The sequence below is a fragment of the Hippocampus guttulatus genome, chromosome 6 (assembly GCF_054856545.1).
Source record: "Hippocampus guttulatus isolate MCC_2025c chromosome 6, RoL_Hgut_1.0, whole genome shotgun sequence".
Taxonomy (NCBI): domain Eukaryota; kingdom Metazoa; phylum Chordata; class Actinopteri; order Syngnathiformes; family Syngnathidae; genus Hippocampus; species Hippocampus guttulatus.
In genome coordinates, this window is record NC_141266.1 from 17254788 (window position 1) to 17281268 (window position 26481).

General features: G+C 40.3%; 1 protein-coding gene across 2 annotated transcripts in view; it reads right to left on the minus strand.

The window, feature by feature from the left end:
- Positions 1-930: 930 nt before the first annotated feature.
- The window catches only part of efna4 (ephrin A4), a 42158-nt gene continuing 16607 nt past the window's right edge, over positions 931-26481 (minus strand). The window contains exons 2-5 of one of the 2 annotated variants that reach the window (XM_086114307.1): positions 18449-18747; positions 12348-12416; positions 4411-4437; positions 931-2924 (exon numbers count right to left, since the gene is read on the minus strand). In XM_086114307.1, coding sequence (XP_085970433.1) covers positions 2827-2924; positions 4411-4437; positions 12348-12416; positions 18449-18747 — 493 coding nt within the window. In that variant the 3' untranslated portion in view covers positions 931-2826. The remainder of the gene's footprint in view (positions 2925-4410; positions 4438-12347; positions 12417-18448; positions 18748-26481) is intronic. The other variant, XM_086114308.1, reaches the window with a different exon arrangement.

A 26481-nucleotide genomic window follows, 5' to 3' on the forward strand; every position in this document is an offset into this window, starting at 1 on the left:
CAAGTGTTCTCATTTTGCTCACCTTGACGAACGTCAAATGACCAAACCCAGAAAATAGATGAGCCTTAATTCGTTGAGCAACTTTGTTCGCATCAGGCTGTTATTCAGTACAAATGCGAGATGCAGGTAGCCAGCTAGCTAGCTAGCCAGCCAGCTAGCCGGCTGGCTATGCAAATACCCTGAAAACGCATCTTCCCTTTGGACAGGCTCCAGGCATGGCCGCTTTCGAGTGCCTCATTGTTAGCCGTGAATGTGTGCACATCATGCTGGGAATGGTGAGAAGGGTCCCCTACAACTGGAGACAAAGAACAGTGAATGTAGTAGTGTGTTGTCGCTCATCACTTTAAAAGTATACTTGGAATACATTCGAATAAAATTATACACTTGCCTGCCTTCTGTGACTAATGTCAAATGAAACAAAAACATGTGCTTCGGACATCAAGGTCAAGAATCCAAAACGGCTGACGACACGGCAGTGACAAACGTGTCTTCAGAGGCCATCATCAGGCATGAAATAGCAGCATTAGCCCGATTAGCCAGGAAATTGCCTCTCTGCCTTTTGGCCAGGAGTGTCTAAATTGCAGCCCATATAAATGGAAATGCATTTACAGCTTATTTGGAGGCTCACTTTTATATTTACAACAACATCTCCCTGAGTAGAGTCCCGTGATAAATACAGTGACTTGTTTATTGGCAATAAAGCCGGAGGGTCCATTAATAAAAGGAGTCTATTGGAAAGCCGAGGTTTATCAGGCCAGGGCTGGCCCGAGGATAAAAGACCCTCGGCTCAATACCTTAGCAGCTTACTTGCATTACAAGTGCCTTTTACATCGCAAGGTCACCTCGGGGCCTCAAACAATCCTCATTTCGAGGATTTTGTGTGTCCTACTGAGAAGGTATATGTGCCAGATGGTATTAACCACACATTATTTACACCAACGTTTCCAATTTTTATTTAGTCGCCACATGCGAATGAAAATAGTACAAGAAAAAAAAATAGGCTCAGATTGCAGTTGTCTCTTCACAGAAGAAGCTACGTTTTTCACTAAAATGTGAACGCGGAGGGAAATTAGAAACACACACATGCATACGTACAGAAAAAGAAACAGATAATTAAGCTGTATATTATGTTCTATATCAAAAATTTGATTAAAACAAAAAACAAAACAAAAAATAGCATTAATGGGGATTTACAGTGTTTTGAAACAAGAACATTGGTTAAGTGCCAACAATGTAGTTTATAGAAAAAATTGAAGATAATTAAAAAGAATTAAAGCCCAAGGCAATAAAACATTCCAATATACACATTAAAAAAAAGAGGGTTTTTTTCCGTTTAATTTGACAATTGTACACGCAATATTATTATCATTATTATTTCACACTTATAATTTTAACAAATGGCACTTTAGCTAACAAAACGAAATCAGAAATATGCTTCATTAAAAAAAAAAAAAAATTATCACCAAAAAGGAAAACATCCAATTAATTTGGCTTGCAGCACACAACACATTTGTACACCAAAATAAGAAAAACGAAAATAACCAAATTTAACACTACGATATAAAACACTGATGGTGCATAAAGAAACACTTTTTTTTGTTTACTTTTTTTTTTTAACACGACTAACAGACAACTATGACGTTTTCACTAAAACAATACATCAAGGGTATGTTGGCAGGGCTTATTAACCATATCAAACCAAAATGGATCGGGAGTTTTTTTTCTTAAAAAAACAAAACAAAAAATAAAATAAAAAGAGAGCTTGTTTCTAAAAAAGAAAAAAAAAAGAAAAAAAAAGGAAGGAGCGTGTATGCACATCATCTGCAGCGGTTCGCTTCAGTGGAGCACGACCAGCCCCAATGTTGTATTTACCCACAATTCCCTTTGGCCTGCGTTTGCCCTGTGATTCAGAGAGGCAGCACATGGCGGGGTGCCCGATCAAACGGGACAAAGCAGTCCAAGATCCACCTCTTCTTATCATCATCATCATTATTATTATTATTATTATGAAACATCACCATTGTAATCCGGTGGGTGGACAACCCAGTCCAATTCCAGTACAACCAGTTGGATCCCAATAGGGGGCGCAGTAGCCTTGCCTCATTTTTCCCAAATAGCTCATATGTCCCCCGGTCTTTTTTTTTTTTAAATTGATCAAATTGACAAATTTATAGAAAACAAATTCATTTAAGTGCCGAAAAGAAAAGTGGGACACTTTGACAAACGATTACATTTTGTAGTTAGCTTAGTAAAATGCATCTCATCTGTCACTTTATCTTATCAACATGCTTGATGTCTTTTTTGATACAAAATATAATTGCACACACAAAAAAATTGAATTATTAATGAGTACAATGTCAACAAAGGCTGCCCAATATCTTTGTAAATGCGTCTATTTCATTTAATTTTCCTGAATTGGTTTTGAAAAATGATTCACCGCAAATAAAAGCATTTCATTTTTTTGTTTTTTTTTGTTCATCCAGCTATGTCGGCGGTACATCGTAACAGCTCAGGAACATTAAAAAAAAAGTCATTAATTGGTCTGAAAATGATTTCATAAGTAAACATGTGTTTTGTCCACCTATCTTTGCCAGTGTCATATAATGACAGGCAGTGTACTGTTCACCGCAGAAAATTATTAATAGCATTGGGGAGTGGAGTACACTAAGTCCCTGAGTGTAAATGTGTGTGGTGCAACTGGATGTTTGTGTGTGCGCAATGACAAACATGTCTTCCGCAGTCTCCTTGCATGGACGGGCGAGGGGGCCGGGAGGTCACCGACTGTGCCCGAATGTTCCCCTCTCACTGGGAACAGGTGCGAGGAGGTCAGGTGGTCAGCAGGACGGCGAGGAGGATGAGGAGGATGAAGAGGAGCCGAAGCCAAGGCGCCCTCGACCGACAACCTCGACTCAGAGGTGACGTCGCTGAGAAGGGGACAAAAACCAAAACCAAAACAAATGTCACTCGAGTGGGAACAGTGACACGATGAGGTCTTCGTTTCTGTTTACAAAGATTGCAAAAAGCTTAACTTTGAGGCACGGTGCACAGAGTAGAGCCCGAGAGCTGATATCATTACGAATTGAACATTTTAATTCAAGTGAAAATGTTGTGTGTGTGTGTATATATATATATATGACAATAATGAAAAGTTTTATTTTTGTGAGAAAATGTTAATGTTACAAGCAAACGGAACAAAGTTGGAAAATCACGAGAAAAGTGTCATCTTAAGACAATCAAGTGGCAATATTAGGAGAAAGGATAACTGAAAGGAAAACAACAAGGGTTTTTTTTCCAAGAAAAAGAGAATTATTTTTATTATTACTTGTGTATTTCAAAAGTCAAGTTAGAAAAATATTAAATGTTACTGAAGGGGGGAGGAAATCACAAAAATATTTGTCTCATATTAGAACTGTATTCACATTGTTGTAAAATTACGACTATTATTGTAATATTCGGACTTTATTTTCATAAATTTACACAGCCCCCCTTTAATACAAAAATATATTTTTCTTGTCATATTTTTGGTGTAATTTTAAATGCAAAAATCTGACTCTGACTTTTCCCCCTCAGAAATGCAAACATTTTCCCTCATGTCATTTATTTCTTAATGCATTGTATGTATTTTTTTGTGAAAATCAAAATGTTATCAATTTTTTTTTGTCTGTTATGACTTACTCTAAAATGCCTCAATAATCTTGCAGTCGTCTCCTAATTTGCTTATTTGCTTTGAATATTACTCATTTTTTTCTTATGATATCATGACTAGATTCTTTTCTCATGTTACAAATATTTTCTTAAATGAGTGAAATTCTTTGGAAGTTTTCTAATTTTGTCGTTTTATTTTAATTGTCAATACTTCTTTAAAAAAAATCTTGGAATATGCCTTTTGTCAAAATTAGGCATTTCTTTGGAAGCAACTCAACTTGTTGTGAAAGCGCTGTACAAATAAAGATGTGTTGTATGATATTAATTCTCATGTGTGTTTTTTTTCTTTTCCTACAAAATGTTCAGATTATTCTGTAAAATATCAGAAATGTCTTGAAAAGTTTCTTTTTTCCCCCTTGAATATTAGATTTGATTATTGCGGTTTTTTTTCTCCATTTAGTCCTTATCTTAGGCCTACATTATTTCTAAAATGTATGAACTTCTGTTTTCTGACTTCCTGTTTTATTCTACAATAGCAGGTATTCTTTCAAAGCTTTCTCTTGCAACATCACTAGATTCTCATACAAGTATGTATTCTTTTCCTTCGAAAATTATGGCTTCGCTCCCATGAATGAATGCATTTTCCCTCTGCGTGTTATAACGATTCTTAAAACTTTTCATTATTCATTACGACATACTGTAGTTCAACTTAATTATTTTATTTTTCCAATTCTACGAGTGTTGAAAACCAGTGAAGAACCTCACCTTGTGTTTGTTTGGAGCCCTTGGACGCTGTGAGAGTGGAAACGGAAAGAGAAAAACTTTAGAAAGAAGTTGCTGATTCATCATGTTTTCATGCTTAACGCTGCCCCCCCCCCCAAATTTTTTTCTCGAGTGTAGCTGGTAGAAATAAAAACAGCAAGAGGCAGATGAATGAGCAGAGGGATACATTTATCTTTTGTTAAAACCTTAAGCCATTCTCAGCAAATTCTCTTAAAGGTCGGGAAGAAAGGAAGGAGAAACAACAGGAAAAGAGTGTTATGGAAATTAGAGAGCGTTACAGTGATGGGGATTATATCCAGACAGAGAGGATACAGGAAATGAATAGGGAGGGGGAAAAAAAATAAAAACAGGCGAAAATTCAAAATGACAGAGCGAGTCCAAGAAGTGGACAGAGCTTGAAAGTGCGAGCGAGGGCGGAAGAAAAGAAGTTTTGGAAGGTCAGACGGAGAGAAAAGGAGATGGAACCCGGGAAGGCGAGCGGGAGATCGGTCGTTAAGAGTCTAGCCGACACTTTGTCAGCGGGGTGGGTGAGAGGGGGGCGCTAAAAGGAAATTACGGAAGCATGCTGTTGGTTGGAAGGAGGCATTTGAAACATTTTGGTGTCGGCCTGAGAGGACACATGAACATCGAAAATGCATGCAGACAAAATGTCCCCATAAACGCATTAAAATTTGGCATATCAAGGGTTGTGCCATGCAAACATTGGTCCACACGAAAAAGTATTTCATGTGGACCAACCAGTATGTCCCCACAAACACAAGTGTCCGTAAAATTCAGGGATGTAAAAGGTAGTGCCACACAAAGATACAAAGACACAAAAAGAATGGCATATTCAGTGTCAAGGGTTGCGCTTCACAAATGTTGGAAGGGAACAACATACACACATCCAGCAAAAGTTGGTAATTTAAAAATTATTCTTTAAAATAATAATAATAATCACACACACGTGGATTTCAAAGGTGGCTGCATACAGAGTTCATAGGTCAAAGGTTGTGCCACACAAATACAGCCACATAAAGTGGAAAAGTTAAGAGTGGGTCTGCACAAATACAGAAAACAAGACCACAAACACACACACTTTCTATATATATATATATATATATATATATATATATATATTATACACACACACACAAAAAAAGATACCATAACCTACTTGTGTGTGCTTGTGTATACTTTTGTATAGACTTGTTTTTCTGTAAATGTGTGGACCTATTCATAACAACCCAAAGTTTTACGTGTGGCTGGGTCCGTGTATCTGTGCTTTTTATATTTGTGTCACCCCAGCCTTAACACTGTGAGTGTGTGTGCGTGTATAACGACAGGGCTTTGATCTTAACCATGTAAGAACTTTGTGTTGTATTTTTTTTGTCTGAAAAATGTGTGGTCGTTAAAGTTTGATTGAGTGTTTCAATAAAAGGTGGGATCTGGTGTTGTCCTATCTCAAGACAGAAAGCCAAGAACACACAGACAGAGAGTCCATAGGACATTATTTGATTGATTTTTTTTTTTAATCTGTGTTTTGAAATGGAAAGCACTTTGTGTTGTAATTTTTTTGTATGTCAATATAAATAAAAGTGATTTTAAGGGTGATTCCATCCAAAAAATAAAAAGACAAGAACATTCCCACGCACATACTTAAAGGGAGATGTTAACATTGCTGCCACACAAACATGCAAAGATGCACACATTTGAATTTGGAAAGTTAAGGGTGGTGGCACTCATATGGAAAAACACATGAATACAGGTTTGTGACACATTAGGGATTAACAGAAAAATAAGAACACACAAATACACACACACACAAAGGTGGGATCTCAAGCAGCACAAAAGACACACACACACACACACAGACACACACGCACGCAGTGTGCACTACCGTGACGTTTTTATCCACAAAATAATGCCACCTGTCCGTGCCCCTGGCGACTGAGCTGATGAGGCCAAGTAACGCATTGTGTTTCTTCATTAATCGTACAATGTCTGTATTAGGAGTGTGTGTGTGTGTGTAAGACACCTGCAAGCATCGTCTGTCGCTCAAAATTACTCCACTGATTGTCTACAACTAACGGCCACCTTGGGGTTAACGAGGCATTAAATAGCATGCTGGGACTTGGCCTGCTGCGCAGTGTGCGTGCGAGGCTGTGTGTGTCTGAGATAAATCATACTTTTTAAAAAAAAAACGAAAAAGGAAAAACACGACTGAAGCATCTTATTGATAATCGCACTTCTTGTACGCCCTTGATTATATTTATTGTGGTGCAAAGAACGGATAGTAACCACTAGTTATGTGAAGAAGCTGAATGAATCTTTTGTTTTCTTGTAAAGAAAAACATGCTCATAGGGAGAGAAATAATCGAAAATGAATAAAGGTCATGTTATTAATGGAAAAACATCACAAAACTAATATGAAATGATGAACATTACGAAAAACGTAAGTTAAACGTCAAGACTGACACAACATAGCTCGCTATAACGCAGTAGAAACGTGATTTCTTTTCGACAATCATATGGCGGAAACGATTAAAAAAATAAATAAAAATTAAAAAGAGAGTCCACTTATGAAGATTACATGCCAATAACGATATATTTCATTTTAAATAAGCAAAATGTTAACAAGGTAAATTGCTGGATAACAAAATAAAATCCATTCACAACATTGGTATTAAATATATATGTACAGTCTCAATAAGTGAATGTAAAATCAAAACAAATTGATCATGAAAATATATTTATCAAACAATAATAAAAATACTTGTAATTATAATATCATGATGAAAAAGTAATGTACAATATAAATAAGAAATATGATGCACAACAATGAGGCTGAAAGGACCTTTTGGTTTTTTTAATAAAAAGTATTTCAACGAGTACCCTACAAACTGTGCAGCAGTTACAGAGAGCCGAATACAGCTAATAAAATCCACTTCACGGTTAAATATAAATTAAGCTTCTACAAAAAAAAAATGTTTTTTTTAAAGAAACAATTACGAGTCTGAAAGCATTTTTACACACGTGCGACACGACAAGGTGTGCGTTGCAAACTAATTGGTAAATATATCTTGTGTTTACACGCACGTGCATGACACGGATGTTTTGACCTGACTTTATTTGTGGAGGAAAAAAAAAAAGTGCTCGCTCACAATAGCGGAGGCGGCGAGCCTCACCACAAAATGGCGACGGCGGCGATGGCATCCCTGCTCCTTTTTCCGCACTGCAGTCTGGAACGTGCAGCACAACCGTGTCTAAATGTGCATGTGTGTGTGTGTGTGTGTGTGTGTGTGCGCGTAAAAGCACGATGCTGCACTGTTCCCCCATTTCCAGCTCAGAGTACGCCGCCATTTTACAAACATGGCAGCTAATGCTAACCGACCATGCTTAGCGCTGTATTAAAAACAAAAAAAATCAAACAAAATCTTAAGAACTCGACAAATTTAAAACGAAAAAAAAAAAAAAGCTGCTTGCGTTTGAGTGTTGGCTTTTGGAGATTCGGCAAAACTGGGTTGAAACATTTGTGTGTGTGTGTGTGTGTTTCCAGTTCAGAGGGTTCAAAGGTATTCGGCCATGATAAGAGGAGGGCGGGTTTATTTGGTGGGGTGAAAGAAAGGCAGCAATGTAAGACATTCCCATCACCGTCTCCACCTCCCCCACCCCCCAAAAAAAGCTGTGCAAAGTGAAAAAGACGGGGCTCACGGCGGGAGAATGACAAGAAAAGAAGGGAGGAGATTGCGAAAGAGAAAAGGAATCAATTAGAGTAAAAGCAAAGTCGCTCCTTAATGGCTTCTCGCAGCAGGAAGGCGGCGAAACAAAACGGGAGCAGTTTTTAGGGGAGAAGTTGACGGCGAAAGAAAGAAGAAGATGAGTGGGGAGGAAAAAGTGCGCTGTCTATTGGGCGGCTCGTTGGCTGATGCAACGCTAGCTCAAGCGCCTTCTCCGACTTCATTCGTACCAGTCGTGATGTGGGGAGGGGAAGGAAAAAAAAAAAGACAAAATCTCACCAGAAACTCTACCGAAAGGCTGCATTTACACCACAAGTGACAATCCCGACATGTTGTGGCAAAAGGCGTCATAGTGGATGTGAATAGATTCTGCATAATGCGAAGCGGACGCCATCAAATCAAGCAGATGCATGAAATAAAGTCAATCAGAACTACAGTCAGGGAGCCGCGCGAGATAAAAGGGAACATGTTGCTCAAAATGGACTTTCTGTGGAGATTCTCAGTCGTCCAAGTGGTGGTAAGTTGCGAATGTTGGATCCAGGCAAATGGACTTTCACCTCTCATTTGAAAGGCTTTTGCAGTTGTATTTTTTTTTTAATTCAACGCAAAAACTCTCTTGACAATGTTAAGTTCGATGCAGCCTGAACACGGCATTTTGATTGATATTACGTTTGTGGAATATGAATTAAGCAGTAAAATGCATCCGTTTTTTTTGTCCATCTAAGGGGCCGGCCATTTTGACACATGCTGTCGACTGAAAATGACATCAGAGTTGCTCAGGTAACAACCGATCATGGCTCAGCTTCAGAAAACAGCAAAAAGAAAATATAATTATAGTGAAATTGTCCTTTGTTTTCATCGTTGTCCCTTCATGTCATGAGTTTTCGGGGTTCTTTTTAAATACCATTATTTTGATATTAATGTACATCGGTGGCTTACTTCATTACATAATATTTATGATTTATTATTTTTTTATTTTGCAGTTGACAAATACTCCATATATTTAAAAAAAACAAAAACTATCAAAAGAAATAATCAAAGCTAAACCAAAACATGTTTGACATAATTTGAAAAAGTAGTACAAAATAACAAACTTGCAGTAAAAACTCATTACAAATTATTTGAAAACTGAAATTGAACAACATAAGTTCAAATGAAACAAAAACGAACTATTAGAGAAAATCCCAAACAAAAACAAGAGCTTAACATGTTTGGTGACATATATGAAGATAAAACAAACATCCATGAGTTAAAAAAAAAAATAGAATTGTTTTATATATATCAAATTTGCTGTCATATTATGAGTTATTTTGCTTTTCATGGTATGTAACAATTTTTTATATACTTTCTCACTCTTTTAAATTAGTAGCTGTGTCTAAACTTTAACTGGTCAGGATTTAGACCTACTCCTTTAAATTCACCTCACTAGTATTCAGTGCGAGAGGATGGCGGCAATTAACATCGCAGCACACGCCCACACACGTCATTAAGAGCCTCCTGCATCAGTCGTGTCCACTCTGTTGTGTGTTTTGGGGTTAAATTAAGTCCATAAACACACAGGCGTGAGCACTGGAGAGAATAGAGACTGCTGAGTGACCTTGGAGCAATGTCACCGTGGCTGCCCTTCAAACCAGCAAGTGTGTCGGTGTGTGCGTGTAAGAAAGCGAGCGAGAGATGATTGCCCACAACAGAGCATCCCTGCATGGAATTGTCTGTTAATCAGGGGGGGCAGAAAAAAAAACTAGTTTCAGGGGAGTTGGAGGACAAGTGAGAGTGTTACGAGGTGAGACACACACACACACACACCCAACAAGGAAGGAGCCAGGAGGGAGAATTTGAGCTGGGAACATTACCACACCACCTAATGAACATCAAGAGACCCTCCAACTCTCCTGCCCCCACCCCCCACTCATCCGTCTTTCACACTCCTCTCTCTTTCGTGTTGTACTACCGAATATTCTCTCCATCGCCACACAGCACGGCACGGACCAAGCATGGCATCCCAACAGAGAGGGAAGTGGCTCAAGGAGGGCGGAGTCGGTAGGAACTCCGGCGTGGACAGGCGGCGCCCAGATTAGTTTTGCTTGGCTAGCGAGAGATCATAAAACGAGGCGTGATGGAGGAGAGGCGAAGACGGCGCAGGAGACAGAGGGAAGGGGAGGATTAGTGCCACTTGAGCAACGACAGACGAGCGGAGGAGAGAGAAAGAAAAGGAGATGGGAAGCGGCAAATTTAGTCAGGATTAGTTTTGGTTAAGGGACAGGATGAGAGCAAGATGTGGGGGGAGAAAAGTGAGAGAATCACTTGAAGTTTGTGTGATCCGACGCAAACTAAATGGACGTTTCACTATGTACACCTAAGAAAATCCAGTCCAGCATCAGAATCACGACACGAGTTGATCCCAGGTCAGAGTGCATTCAGAAAATATTAATAGGTAATGACGTACAAATTTAAAAATATAAATATAGACCTAAAATACATTAGAGATGAATTGAAATTAAAATAAAACCTCAGAATTTAAATGAATTTTAAAAAATTAAATGAAGCTAAACTAATGTCAGAAATGTACATCTAACATTTTGGGTGTTTTATTATGACTGTACTTGTGTACTTTAAAATGACAAGTAAACGAGGGATTCAAAATGGAAACGGCTCTTAAGGTCAACTACAAGCACAGCAAAGGCTGAATATTGAGCTCGTGCACTGAGCATTTGATTCCATCTCGACAGGCTCACAAGACACACCGATAATACTAATGAATAAAGAGCAGGTTCATGAATATAACAAACATTTGCTATGAATTTTTTTGCAAATAAACACCTACGATAAACATCAGGAGACGATTCCAGGGCTCCTCTCTCCCCCCCCCCCCCTTTAATTACGAGTAATACAGATTTTGTGAACTTTGACCCCAGTGCCCCTGGCCCAGCCCGGGATGAGGAGCCCCCTGCAGATAGCACTGGGATGGGAACTGGGACAGACGTTTCGGACACACACACACACACACACACACACACACACACACACACACACACACACACACACACACACACACAATTAGATCACCAAACGACACGCAATGGGGTCCGTGTAAGAATAACACACACACACACACGAACAAGTGGCACAAGGATTCCCACAGCAAAACCCAGGCAAAGGGGCAGCTCAGTGGACTGGAAGACTAACATTACTCCAGGCGGGCTGTGGATTAGATCACGTCTGGGAATTTCACGCTGCGTGACGGAGAGCAGGGGAATGACGGTGACAGTCGATGCAGAAGGGCACATGAATTAAAAATAAAAGAAAATATTTTATATAGTCTGACAATATCAAGAATTTTTAGTTGTGGGGGTATTGAATGTATTCCCATGACCTTTTTGTTTTTAATTTGGAAAAATAGCACTCGACAGTATTGTATTAATAAAACTTAATAACACAATGAAATAGAATGTATCATGATTTAATGCCCACTGGCACTATGCTCCTTCTGCTGTGCAGTTTAATACTGATGACAATCAACGAGTTTCACAAGTGCCTCATTAAGATGCAGTAATATTAAACGCAGAGGATACATTTATGCCAGTGATTATTGTTATACCGTCTACTTTGTGTTGCTGCACCATTTGTGTTTGACTATCATTTGTTTAAAGGGTTATTAAGGCTGCAACTCATTTGCAAGTTTTGTTGGCCCATCTATGGTGTTTTGTGTTGTTTGTTAGCCTTAAGCTAAGTGGACTTTCCTAAGGCAAAGCTACAGTATGAAATTGTTTATAATATGGGATGCTAAAGTTTTGCTTGGTGTGCTAGTGTGAAGCAACTGAACTTTCCTAAAATATGGTTTGGTGAAATACACAACGTAATTATCTTTGTGATGTTTAATCTTTAATCTGGAATGGCAATAGGCAGCCTGACATTTTTGTTTGCAGGTCAAAGGCAATCAGACGAAAACTCTCAATTCAGATCACTTCTAAGTCGAGGGATCCCGGAATTTAAATGATGAAAAAGGGCATGAGGAAATGAAACAGTTGGTGTTGAGTGGTGATGGGGAAATGAGGGCAACAGTTGCATGAAAAAGAGCCCTGATAGTAGAAATATGAAAGGCAGAGGTGGCGGTAAAGGAGGGGAGGAGGGAGAGGCGGTTCAGAGGGAGCGAAATGACGATGGAAGACGGGGAGCTGATGAAAAGAGGCGCGCACTCACCGGTCTCGCAGCACACGGTGACGCGCAGCTTCATACAAGGCAGCGGTGGGCCTTCGTCTGCACGCAGAGCTGAGCCACAACAAGGAAGGACAGAGAAGGACTTTAGTGCAAGGCGCTAATGAAAATTCCCCGCCGGTCTTGAACGCATCACACGAGAGAGTGCAAGGACGATCCTCATTTTTGGATCGATACCACCAGTCAGCTGCACTTTATTTATGCCACTTAAACACACGTTATTTAGCTAGCAATGCTGATTTTACAGCTAAATACAAATCATTTCAAATCCATCACGAGTGACTTTTTTTTCCCCCAAGCGCTCACGTTCATCTTTACAAGTGAAGCGTAAAAGAAGAAAAAAAATATTCGCATCCCTCGTACGATGCAAACACGCGTGCAAACTAAATAATTTACAAACGCAATAGGCAAGCGGAGCAGTCTGTGTGAGCAACCGTCTATTTCTGTATCGGAATCATATTAAATGACAGGGTATGGCATATAATCATAGAGCGAGCGCATTCTCTTTTCTAAACGGCAAACACTACGGTAGGCGATACAAGAGATTGCTCCAATTTTCTACCTTTACAAAGATAATAATGTTCACTACAGAATAACACTGTCAGAGGTATTCATTTCACAAGATATTGGTGGTTGTGGTAGCCTACAACTGATTTATAAATGGCGCAGGTGTACCCAATGCAGTGGCTAATAAGTGAGTGCTAATTTATCAGTAACTTCACTTCATAGAACTGAATGACATTCAGGACATCTATCATGTCATAATTCAAGGGATAAAATGTGTGGAAAAAGTGAGAATTAACAACGCATGGCATCCTGGCTGGACCAGCTACTATAGCAAAGAAGTATTTCTAAAAGTTTTAACTTCAAGGTCTTATTATTCAGTCTCCAATAAAGGTAAAAGTGATGTTAAATGTTCATTTATCCACTTCATGAATCATAGATATTTATTTTACACTGTTTTGTGAAACTCTATTACTCTGAATGTCAGGTATTTTTGTTCATAGTTTGTGGGTGTCTGAAATGGATTAATTGCATTTACATTATTTCCTATGGAAAATATCACTTTGGATTTCATACAATCAGCTTTAGTCAGACTTCACGGGACGGATTACTCATGAAAACAGGTGCAGGCTTGGCTCGTCAGATGAAAGAAGGTTGCCACAGTAACTCAAGATGCTATTTTCAATTTCGGCCGTGCGATTTTAAGTTGAACTCCTCACTTATTTTTATTTTGAGATGACACGGCTATACCATCGGAAGTAGCGCCGAGTGATGAGCTAGAGTTGGCGGCCTGTGTGTGGGAGCAGACGAGCTGAGCCGGTTTCAGACTGAAGCCACTAATGGAATTAGTGTATGTAACACCATTGTTGTCTTAATGCCTTTATAGTCTGTCCAGTGGTGCACACTAAACACAAGAGACGCATATTTGGACCAACTTTATCACTCATGTTGGCCAAACACAAACACTCAGAGCCCAAAGTGGTCCAATCTGGCGGAGAGGTGGTGGGTTTTAGGGGGGCGGGGGGGGGGGGGGGGGTAACTTTCCATTGTTGCTTTTCTCTGAAGTGGCCCAACAAGCACAATGGCCCATGGATTGTGTATGTGTTTACATAATATACATGAATGCGGAGCTGCGCTTTTATAGTCCAACAAAGCTCCATTGTCAGGCCTACTACACGAGTAATTTATGGAAAGATGCTTGCTTTTGTTTGCTCTCCCACTATGCTACAGTTTTCCGAATGGCACACATTAACTGTCACACAAGTGGTACATGAAATCAACCACTAATTTCATAGAAAATGTTTCAATAACACTACTTTTTGATCACAAGTGACAAGCATCCAGCCGCTAACGGAACAGCCTAAATCTTTACTCTATACAGTAAACCCCCCTGATTTGCAACTTAGCATTCAGCTCCTCGCAATTTTTTTCTCTCAAAGTATTTGTTGAAAAACAGGCTTATGAGCCTATTTTTCTGCTCCTTCTAAGGCACCATTTTAGCAGAGGAGTAGCTATCATTAGCCAACTGGCTTGTCAGCCAACAGCAAGGAGGCTCCTTTTTGGGGTCGATTGCCGGAGAAAGCAAGGTTGTAAACTTCACAATGATGCAGAGAGAGGTCCGGTTTGCTAGTGCGCGTGGTGCAAGTTTACGAAATAATCTTTCAACATGACTTAATAAATAAACAGCTTACAAATGATTTGATAGTGAAAAAATAAAAGGTTCTTGATCAAACTCTCAAGCACTACAACCTTTGTCGTTTGTTAGCTTGACCATTTTAATAGCCACGCAACGCAGCAAAAACAAACATGGCAAAAACTCTAACTAGCAGGTCTCAAACACAAGGTCCGGGGGCCAGATCTGGTCCACCACATGAAGTCAAGATGGCGCCCGAGTAGGCAGCCGTCGGCAAGTGCTCTCATGAGCTTTTTTTTTGTTGTTGTTGTTTTTGTGTTTGTTTTGTCACTTTGTGTTTGTTGTTACGTCGTGTGGACCTGATGTGGACTTTTTTCAGCATTTTTTTGGCCATGACATTCATCAAGGAGGAGACTCTGTGCTTGGTGGTTGCGCCTTCTCGGCAGCATGGGTATACCAGCACTGTTTTTGACTGGGAGGAATGTCGGCGCCATTTGACTGTCGTTGCTGGACAGTCCCGGGGCGCTTGTGTCTTGCGCCTGTAATGGGCAGCATGTTTCACAGCCCCGCTTTGTTCAGCGGAGAGATCGGTGCTGTTGAACGGTCTGCGGCTGGATGGATGTAAGGCTTGAGGAGCCGACGATGAGAAGAAAGGAGCGTTAGCGCGGAGCGCCGATGCGGATTCGGAACTGGGAGTCGCGGCTTGGAGTTTGAAGCGGATTACGTGGGACAGGAGAAGTGAACTAATCTCTTTTCGTCAATGGACGCTATAGCTTCGTGTTTGCTTTCAAAACTTAGCTTGTAGCAGACGTGTGCACATTTTCAGCATGACGTCTCTGATCCACTGGTGAAAGGACACTTTGATCCTCTCATCTTTCATCTATAACTGCTTCAGACAACAAAATGTATGCAGAAAAGTCAACAACAAGTCAAGTCAACAGTATTTATAGAGCACTTTCAAACAGCCATCGCTGCATACAAAGTGCTGTACATGGAGCAATTTAACATGCACAATAAACAGTAAGACAAATCGGTAATAAAGGCGGTAGAAAGCACCAAACAGTAAAACCAAGAACAAATCTAAGTCATGCTGAGTCGAATGCCAAAGAATACAAGTGAGTTTTGAGGTGAAGTGGTGAAGATTGCACGACTGTCTGTGTCCTATGTGTTGTGTTGTGTTATTTTTGTTATTTTGACTTCAAAATGGCGCCGCGAGAGTGGCTGCCTTTCCAGCAGCTCCTATATTTTGTTGTTCTTCTTCCTTTCATAACTTTGCTGCTGTGAAATGGGAATTTCTCCACTGCGAGACTAATAAAGGTTTTCTTAATATACGTGGCCTGCGAAAGCAAATCAAGCATGTCAACTTTCATGATGCTTTGTAAAATCTCGACCAAAATTTGGAATCATCATATTTAATCAACAATAATGTTGAGATATTTCAAGAATTTTCTCTTTTCTATGAACTTGAACCATAGTTACCAGTCAATTACGTATGTACCGTACTTTATATGTAATACAAAGAGGTGATTAAACGTTTATATGTTTTCACAGTTTTAACGGCCCACCGAGGGAAAGCGTAACTGTAAGGCGGCCCATGACAAAATGAGTTTGACGCACCCCTGCTCGCTCAAACAAGTTGAGGGAGCTCCCATGGACATCAGCATATCTTAAAAAGTTTGTCTTAAACGTAAAAGTCTTAAAAATGTTAAACTTTCAGTTATCTTTGTTCTACTTTCAAACAAAAACAAAAAGGTGCAGAGATGTTCTTATAAATGTAACTACAATTTTTAAATCAATTCTGACCCGATTGAAAAAAATGGCTGATGCTAAATGCCAAATATCGGTGCAGATTATCGTTCTCTGTCTAGTATCTATGCATAACTAAGTCAATAATCTAAAAAAAAGGCTAATAGAAAAGTAGTAATTAGCATGTCACAACAAAGTGTGCACTCAGTGCAACTAGAAAAGCAAAATTAATAAATCAAAGTCTAAATCTAATCTAAGCGATATACTGTATATATTTTGATGCAAGATGAATTTAAAATGATATCCAAGGGTTGTGGGATCATAGTTTTGGGTACAGTTCCATTTTAAATAATTGACAGGCAATCAAACTTTTATCGTGGATCAGGGTAGGGCATCCAAATGAAAATCATTTGACACATAACGCTAGTAAATATCTGGCTACAGCTGCAAGTCCTATCAAGCCAAAAGGAATGGTCACCAAAAACAAAACAAAACCATGAAATAGAAACCTGCTCAAACAGAAGCAGTAAAAAGCGTCATGAGGCACTAACATCACACCAAAATGTTGGTCCAACTTCAACATTTGGGACATTAGAACTTCCAAGTTGTACAGCGCCCACTCTTCCCTCCTTCAGTCTGCCTGTATTGATCTTCAAATTGTTCCTCACTTTGCGGCCTCTCAGTCTTTCACTGTGTTACAGCGTGTCACTGATGCACACCATGTATTCTCTTCACTCCTTTCATTCCCTGCCTTGTCTCATGTCCACCCACTTCTCTTGCTCAAACTGACAAGTCGTCTTAAAAAGGGAAAGGAAAAAAAAAGAAAAAAAAAAAGGTTTTACCGACGACAAGATGTCCACTATCTGCCATTATTTTCTGTTGAGGCATGTCGGAGAAGCACAGGTGGATGGAATACAGTGAGAAGAATGTACACCGCAAATGAGCTTCATTTTGTCTCAGTGTAGCTTCAGTTAAGTTTGTTACGCAAAACATTTCTTGTACAGTGGGTTTTATGAGGGAAGCTTGTTGCAGCTCTTCAGTGTTGGCAATTTTTTGTAGGGTAACCTGACCCAAATATTCACTGTTTAAGGGTTTCAAAGGATAAAGAATAGATTCCTGTGAGCATTCTTCTATCATCTGTCTACATGTGGTGCTGCATCATTTGTGTTCAAATCTCCATTGCTTAAAGGGTTATAACTACAGCAGAATCAATACGAGTTTCGTTAGGCCCTCTATGGCATTTTGCATTGTGGGTTAGTATTAAGCTAGCGTACTTTTGTACGTCAGGGTTAGGTGGTTTGTGTAAACCTCTGGTTGATGTTTAGGTTTACAGTAAACTTAAACTGGAAATGGTAATAACCAGATTGCAGAAAGTACAGAACTCAAATTATTGTTTGTATCAAGATCAAAAACAAAAACAAAAAAGCCAAGTGACGATTCGTATTTGAAAAGAAAAAAAAATCTAAGTTGGGTTGTCTATGATTGATATTATTAGCTTACACAATAGCCATGTAATATAATTTTAATACGAAATAAAATGTAAAATAACTAGGACATAGTTTTTTCCTCAAGTAAAAAAAAAAATATATATACATATATATATATATATATATATATATATATATATAGGGCGGCCCGGTAGTCCAGTGGTTAGCACGTCGGCTTCACAGTGCAGAGGTACCGGGTTCGATTCCAGCTCCGGCCTCCCTGTGTGGAGTTTGCATGTTCTCCCCGGGCCTGCGTGGGTTTTCTCCGGGTGCTCCGGTTTCCTCCCACATTCCAAAAACATGCATGGCAGGTTGATTGGACGCGCTAAATTGTCCCTAGGTGTGAGTGTGGGCGTGGATGGTTGTTCGTCTCTGTGTGCCCTGCGATTGGCTGGCAACTGATTCAGGGTGTCCCCCGCCTACTGCCCGAAGACGGCTGGGATAGGCTCCAGCACCCCCCGCGACCCTAGTGAGGATCAAGCGGTTCGGAAAATGGATGGATGGATTTATATATATATATATATACCGTATATATATATATATATATATATAGAACCGAGTAAGTTAATAGGCTATAAAAAGCATTCCAGGTTATTCAAGCACAGCATATTTTCTTGAATAGATCATCAAGAATCTAAGTGATTCTAAACAATGGCAAGCCTTCATGTTCCTTGGATCAGTGCCCACGCACAGTCATACACACGCATCATACTCACAGCTATAATAGTAGTGCCGCCCTGGCAGAAACTCAAATCCCAGCGAGAAAGGGGTGAATCTTTGGATCTTCTCTGAGAAGCGCACCGAGCCGAACGGAGCAAAGGGGGTGTTGCATTCCCACCGCTTGATGGCTGCTGTCGTCTCCACGCAGCCTTGGAAGGCGGCCTCTTCTGTCAGGTAGAGAGCCAGTGTCTCCGGCTGCCTGGGGCCCAGCATCTGCTTGCTGGGGTAGTGAGGACAGTAGAAGTCCAGGTAGTCATTCAGATTCACCTGGATGGACAGTTCGCCTGCTGTTAACCTGGAAGAAAGAATGACAAAAACAGCATTATTTATAACTCTAAACCAAATGGCCATAATTATTAAAAGGTTGAACATTATGTGGATCCATTTAAATCAAGTTTAATCACAACTGAAGCAAAATAGCAAGAAGTACTTGCTATTTGCTTTGGGAGAGTTGGTCACAATAGCGACCGATTCCTGGCTTCCTGTAGCGAGCTAGCTCGCTGGCCAGCGAGCTAGCTAACTGCCCCACTGATTCAGTCTCAGTTAGTATGTTCTGTAAATTAGGTTGAGATGAGATCAGCTACACCTTAAGTTGTTGTGATAAAAACAAAACAAAAAAAGACATTCGTCTGCCCCTTTAAAACAAATACATAAAGAAACCAATATATCACCCCCCCCACACCCTCCCCAAGTCAATCAAGGAATTGTAGTCATCCAGTATCCGAGGCATCCTGGATTTCTTAATTTCAAATCCACCATTTTCATGCTAACGCTACAGCTAATTGCTAAACATAAAGTCGTTTTACCTAAAATAAGGATTCTCGTAGCTCCTAAAAATACAACTTCGCTCATGTAAATTTCAGGGTTAAAAATCTATTTTTTTCCTCCCTTCAAGCAGCTACACTTTTTGCACAGTGAGTCACACAATATCTACAAAATATTCAATTGCCCAGTTGAAGTATTTTAGTGTTAAAAATACTTTTTGTACAATGAGCCTCGTAGGACCTAAAATGTTATTGGGCCTGGCAAAAGTTAGCTTCGCAATTAAAATGAGGTTCTTCATTTTTCTCATTCTGTTGTGCTTTTGGTACAATGTGCCTCATAGGACCTAAAACAAATCTATATATTTATTTGCCTTGCTAAAGTTACCTTAGTTTATATATATATATATATATATATATATACATATATATATATATATAATACTGTATATATATACAGTATTATTTTTTTTTCCAGAAGAGGTTAAGCTTTTCCTCAAGTGTCCTAGCGCCCAGCAGTTGAGGCCTGCCTCAGATACCAAAACCCCACTTAATGTGTGTCTATGATTCAATCTATTATCACTTGCCATTTGAAATCAGCAGGGTTCTTGTTTTGACAATACAATTAAGGCCTTACTTTTCAAGATCATGTGTGCCCGGCAGAACGCGTAACCATCTGAATGTTACCCTCCAAATCTTATGGATCGGCTAGATGCAATTGAAAATCAATAGGGCTCTTGCTTTGGCACAGATCCATTACCCCTCTAAGTCTGATGGGAGACAAGTTGGAAATTGTGAGCGGCCAAGCGCTGGAAAGCAATGTGTAGCAATTTGAATCGCAGCCGGGGCTCTCTCCTCGCTTTTGTGACGCATATTATTTAAAATCAATAGGGATTTTTTGGGGGCTTTGGCATGAAGGAATGATCCCTCAAGTCTGCAAAAGGTCGGTTAAGAATTGCCACAATGGACTGAGGCTTTGCTTAGACACTTATACAGGGTAATAGGAGACTGAATGGAAAGAGAAAGCAATTAAGCAGATAAAGGGTATTCAGAGATTCCTAAATGCTTAGTGGAATGTTGGTACCTCCGGCTCAGGAATGGATTTCTTTTTTTGTGTGTTGGAAAGGCAATATTTTAGAGTTACCAAAGTGTCAGGAAAGTGACGCTAAAACACACATCAATGCTAATCATGACCACTGAGAGGAGTTCAAGTAAAAAACAAAACAAAACAACTGTCTGGATTGCTTGCTTCGATCTGTAAAGTGCAAATAAGCACAGACAAGAGTGTACATGCAGAAATGATTGGCATGTACGAGCACAGCCTCCGTCGAGGTTGACTGGCTTTCGGCACAATAACAACCCGTGGACAAGACGGCATGATTACGACAGAAGAGGTGCATAATGTAGATTTCCGATTCCTCGCTTCCTGTAAGATATAGTCTATTAAAGAGTTACCGGTGTATAATCGAATATGGGCCATGACTGAGGCAAGGCTGAAGGAAGTTGGTTGAGGAATAATAAAGAACGAGTGTGAAAAGGAGAAACAGGAAAAGACAAGAAATGGAAAAGGTTATGGTGAGAGTCACTGAGAGGGATGAGGCAATGTGACTGAGACTTCAAAACAGCAATTGTGGCAAATGGTGGGGCTCTGACTTGATTAAAAAATAAAAGGCAGTTTAAGTGTTGCAAGAGTTAGGATTCTTGTTGAAGTGAAAAAGCAAACAACCTGTGGGACGTCACTCCATTCACTTAAAATGATTACATTCCGGCTGATCAACAAAACTGCTCATTATTTTTTTTCTATCAATCACGAGCGAGCCACATAAGAGAGTAGGGCTGCACCACTACCGACACTAGTGCCGTTACCGGTGCTCACCGAATGGAGTGAGGTTCCACAGTGTGCGCATGCCTATGAACTGTATGTTCCCTTGTGATGCGTCTCCCTGGTTACAAAAAAACTCAAAAATTTTCAGTCGCATGGAAGTTACGGAAGCTAACATTTTCACTGAATAGAGTGAAATTTCACTGACTGAGTCAATGCTTGTTTATTCCTGCACCTTTGGTACCTCCTGGAGCAAGTGTGGGTTTTTTTTTTTTTTTGGGACCATTGGGTATTGCCTCAACTGAAACACAATCGTATCAACTGCAAATGCAGTTTAGTTTCTTCGTTCACAGAAACATCATTCACCACATGCACACAACCTCATCCTTCACATTGGCGCAATCTTCTTGGACCGATGGAGTCATTCATGTCGACACTGTGCATCTGTACTCCTACTTGTAAAAATGTGCCGATAATACAGCAGTGATACCAATTCACTAGCCTGACATACTGTTTACCCTACGGATAAAAGCCACATGGACAAACTTTAAGTTGCTGTGGCGGGCTGTCCGGCGAAGTTTCTCCAACGCTGTACCTTGAATAAATTGCGCCCTCTTGTATAAAGCGATGCCAGTAAATCAATGGATTTGCAAGTGGTTGCCAACATTGCCGAGCATTTAAAACACCCATCCATCCATTCTCTATACCGTTTGGGGATCAATGAAATCTGGATTGACCTTGGACATATTCACATGTCAATCTTAGCACTGACAGAGAAAGACGACTATTCAACTTCACATTCACACCGCTGGGCAATGTAGAGGCTGGACTTTTGAGATAGACATGCTCACCACATGCAAAACAGTCAACATAAAAGCAAGTACCTCTAATTAGGAAATGAGAACGAACCAACAGGTAAAAAAAAAAAAAAAAAAAGTTAACCGTTTTAATTAGTGACCCCAGAGAGTCAACAAGTGCAGACTATCAGACAGAACAACCAAATGGAAGACTTTAATTAGACTTCTCTTTGAATGGAGAACAAGGGTGGGAGAGGACCCCCCCCCCCCCAAAAAAAACCCAAAAAAAATACACAGAGGGTCCGAATGTGGCTCACGAAGGGTCAGGTCTGTCAGTGGGAGCCTTTTTAGAGGGGTGACAGAGCGGAGGAGAGAGGGGAAAGTCAGCCAGGGAGAACGAACGTGCGGAATGGAAGGAGGAGGAGGATGTGGATGACCGAGGACTTGAGTAAAAAGGAAGGCAAACAGAGCTTCCCTGCTTTGCTAACGGCACGCTCATCTCTCATGCGTCTTCCGAGAATGCATCCTCTCTGTCCCAGGGGCTCATCAAAAGGTTCATCCACCCCCCCCTTCCACCCCCAAAAGTGTTTTTTGAATTCTGGATAAAAATCTGAAGTTCATAAAAATGTACCAAGATAAATGGTTCTTAAAACATAAAATGCATGATTATTATCATCATCATCATCATTATATGATGCTAAAAAGTGAAATACAACTGAACTGTGCTGAGGCAGCGATTCTTAATAGCATAGCATTCTAAATAGCATCCTGCACCATATGCGTGCCAGCAATTACAGCGACAACATGCTCTACCGTTGTCAACCTGTCAGCCGTCTTCCCCCTAACCAACACCCCCCCCCCCCCCCCCCCCCCCACACACACACACACACACGCCCACACCAAGTCCTCGCCAAGGCCTGGTTGGTTCACGATCACCCCAATTACACTCGGCTCCTGCCTGCCAGGCAGCCAGCGTGCAGCAGAGTGGTGACAGTGCAGCCGCATTATGGGTGGTGCGGTTTGGTGACGGAGCGTCATCTTGAGCATGCCCCCGGCATTTTTTTTTTAATGTTCAAATGCAATTATAACTCAAAAGTGAAATTTTCAAACCAGACTTTGGATAAGATGATTGACCACCTCAGAACAGAGTCCCATAATTTCCCGGTTTTATGAGTTTTTTTCTTTTTCCTTTTAAATACATTTTTTGGTTTGGTGGTCAAGTGCAGTATTTCACAATCTGTAAGAGACATATTCCAGATTCTAAATATATCACAACACGAAACAAACAATCCCCCCCCCCCCAAAAAAAAAAAAATATATATATATATATTACTGACATAATGCTGATCTTGCTAGTCTCACGTTACTTACAAGCTCATTCAGAACGAAATCTAAACCTGTTCAGTTGAGTATAAAACAAATAGAAAGGTGTGGATACATGGGTTAATTGCCCCTTGCGCCATCTAGTGGAAGAGCTTTTAATCAAAGGGCCATTTGTAGGGCCATAGCGATTAATCGACCATCCGATTAAATCGTACGATTATGGCCTTTCAAATTTAATTTGACCTAAGGTCACGGTTGGTTAAAAAAACAAAAAACAAAAAAAACCAAAACAATTATGCAATAAAAACAACAAATGTGTTAAAATTGACACACACACCTCTGGTAACACAAACACACCTATTACAAGGATTTATATCCCAAATTCATTAATGAAATGCATTGCATTCTGGGAACTGAAAAGGTCAGCTCGCGAATAGCGAAAATATGCATATAACTGAGGCCCATTGAAATGCATTCAGGGATTTTTTTAAAATTTCATGTGCCGTACATTTTTTAAATTAAATCGGCCGATTAACTGCCAAAATCCAGATCGTCAGGCCATAATTATTTGTAGCAAATAAATCCTTTTCATTAAAATAAAATTAAAGTAGACAATAGCGAACTGTGGTAAATCATAATGTGTGTTATCCATTTTTCCGTTTTTAATTTCATTTTCACAAAATGTATCCATTTACTACAAATAAGGTATCTTTGACCAGTTTTGGGGAATCACTGCTCTCCTGGTTTGAATATTTGCCTCACCGTTCTGAGTTTTCTGACTCTTATCTCGATTGCAGCCTTGCTGTATGGAGTTCGCTGGTGTGTGCCCCTGGATAATTGTGATTTTCTCCTCCAGAATTCCCAAAACATGCATTTCAGATTCATTGAAGACACTTTCTTGTCCATCCGGTGTGAAAATTGAGGGCTTGGTCCCAATCCCCCACCGCAAATAACAAAGCTTCCCTGAGCTTGGTTTTTAGCAAAAGACCAACTGGAGCATCATAGGTAAGCCTTGAATGTGTGTCAGTGTTACTGTGCGTACACACAGCGGTGGTAATGCGGAGTGTGCGTGTTCCATTCTAATGATGTGCAGAGATTCCACCGTGGCGGGGACCTTTGATCGTTTAATATGAGAGAATAATTAAAAGGAGCAACAATCCCACAACATGGTGTCAGGAATACAGAACAGCATCATCATGCACACTGAACACCAGCCGACCGCCATCAACTCGTGGACTTAAAAAAAATAAATAAAAATCTACAGTGAGAAACTGCATAATCCCCGGGGGCAAGAGAATGCTTTTTCGTGCATACGTGCTAAAGTTAAAGTTTGTGCGGGGATGGTGGTAGGTGTGGAAGACACAGTGGCGCCGACAGTTGCGTCGTGGTCAAGCACAGCAGAAGGGGGAGAGACTGACGAACTCTACTGTTAACTCAGCCGCTGTGGTCACTGCTGCGCCTTGGCTGAGGCGCAGCAGTATGCTGGAGTATGCTGCGGCGGACGAGAGGTACTATATTAGGACGTCAGATCACGACAAAGGCACGGCACGAGTACAGTGGTGCCATAGAGATACGAGTGACCTGAATAAAAATTTCTGTGAACTCAACACACTTCGCAAGAAGCAGCAATTTTGCAGATAATAAACAATTTAACAAAAGGGGAGGGAGAGAAAAGAAGCTTCAAGGTGTTTCATGCCACTCCCAGTTGAAATTCGCCGTCAAACTAAACATAAAACAAAAGAGAAATATGCATTTAAAATAACTACACAACTTTTCTGCTTCATGCAACACATAATGGGAAATAATTACTGTATTGTGACATTGATATTGTGATGATACTGTATGGTTGTTATTTTACAATATTATAATGATATGCTATTGTAAAATTGTACTGTCATAAGAGGAATGCATCATTATTTAGCCCGTGTTTCCTCACCAGCGAGTAGTATTTTGACAGTATTATTTATTTCAAGGCCCAGAATTGTTTTTCCCTTTCCGGAGCAGATTTGCAAAGCAATGGCTTCATTACTAATTTTGTGGAGCATCCACAACCCCCCCCCCCCCCCCTTCCCCAGCTCACGGCTGATGACTTCTTTAGACAAAAAACAACTGAGTCAGAATCATTTTGACTAAATTGCGCTATCAAGCGCTTAATCAAAAATAAATCGACAGAATCCTAAGCGATCAAATAGATTATGGTTATCACTCATCCCTTGTCCTAATCACCTTAGGACTGATTGGTAGCAACGCGGTCGTATTGGAACGGCTCCCTCCTGTTACCAATTCTTCAACATCTAAATCCTTCATGACTGAGATGTGAAATGACCTTGGGAACTTTGAACAACAGACAACTTCAACTCAAATCTAATCTGAATAAAGTCTTCAAATTAGAACATGAGCAGAGACAGCAATTGTTTTTTTTTGGGGTGGGGGGGACAATCAAATTAAGAGTCAATTAACACAGGAATTCTCGAGAGAGATTTGGAAACACGTCAATGTCACACGTCAAAGCTAATAATCAGATCATTTTCGGAAATGTAACCCTGAAACTGAAGCGAGTCCTTCCCGTTCATCAGCAGGAGGCTCCAAACAAATAAAGGCGAAGGGATTAAGCAGGTGGTGCGCTTGCTTGCAAGCGGGCTCCTATTTCATACTGCACAATGCTACTGCGCTTATAAGAAGGGTGCTTTTAGGAAATCACAGGAACAGCGCAGCATCAAACCACTTTTTTTTTTTTTAAACGCAGTGGCACACTCCCCCAAACTAGGCGGAAATGTTATAGCCACAAAAAAAAAAAAAAAAAAAGAAAAGAAAAAAAATGCTGGCCTTTGCATAATGTCAAAGCGATTTGGGTTGGGTTGTTCAGGCAACCCCAAAAATGTCCGTTTTAAACTAATTTTAGTGCACTACATGGGACTCTTGTTGGTTGTCAGATGGGGAAAAAAACAAACAAAAAAGATTCAATGTGGGGAAAGTCGAAAAAGATTCCCATCCCGTATTCTATGCAGACTCAATGACCCTACAGTATGCTCAACAGGATTTCCTTCATCAGAATAACTGTTGCAGAGTTCGAGAAGTCTGCCGCTCTTTTTCCTTTGCAGTGTTTCTGTACAATTGACATGTAAACGGGAGTAGAATCAGGTCAACCCCGCCTCACCTCCCTCCCCTCTTATCAGCTGCGCACCCCATCCCACATACACTGAGCCTTCGCCGAGCCCAAACAGCAATGTTGTGTCTGACGTGGTGCTTACGCCTCACGACCCGCACAAACAAGGAACTCACCCCCCCCCCCACCCCACCCCGGACCATCTGGGGACCCCCTGCCG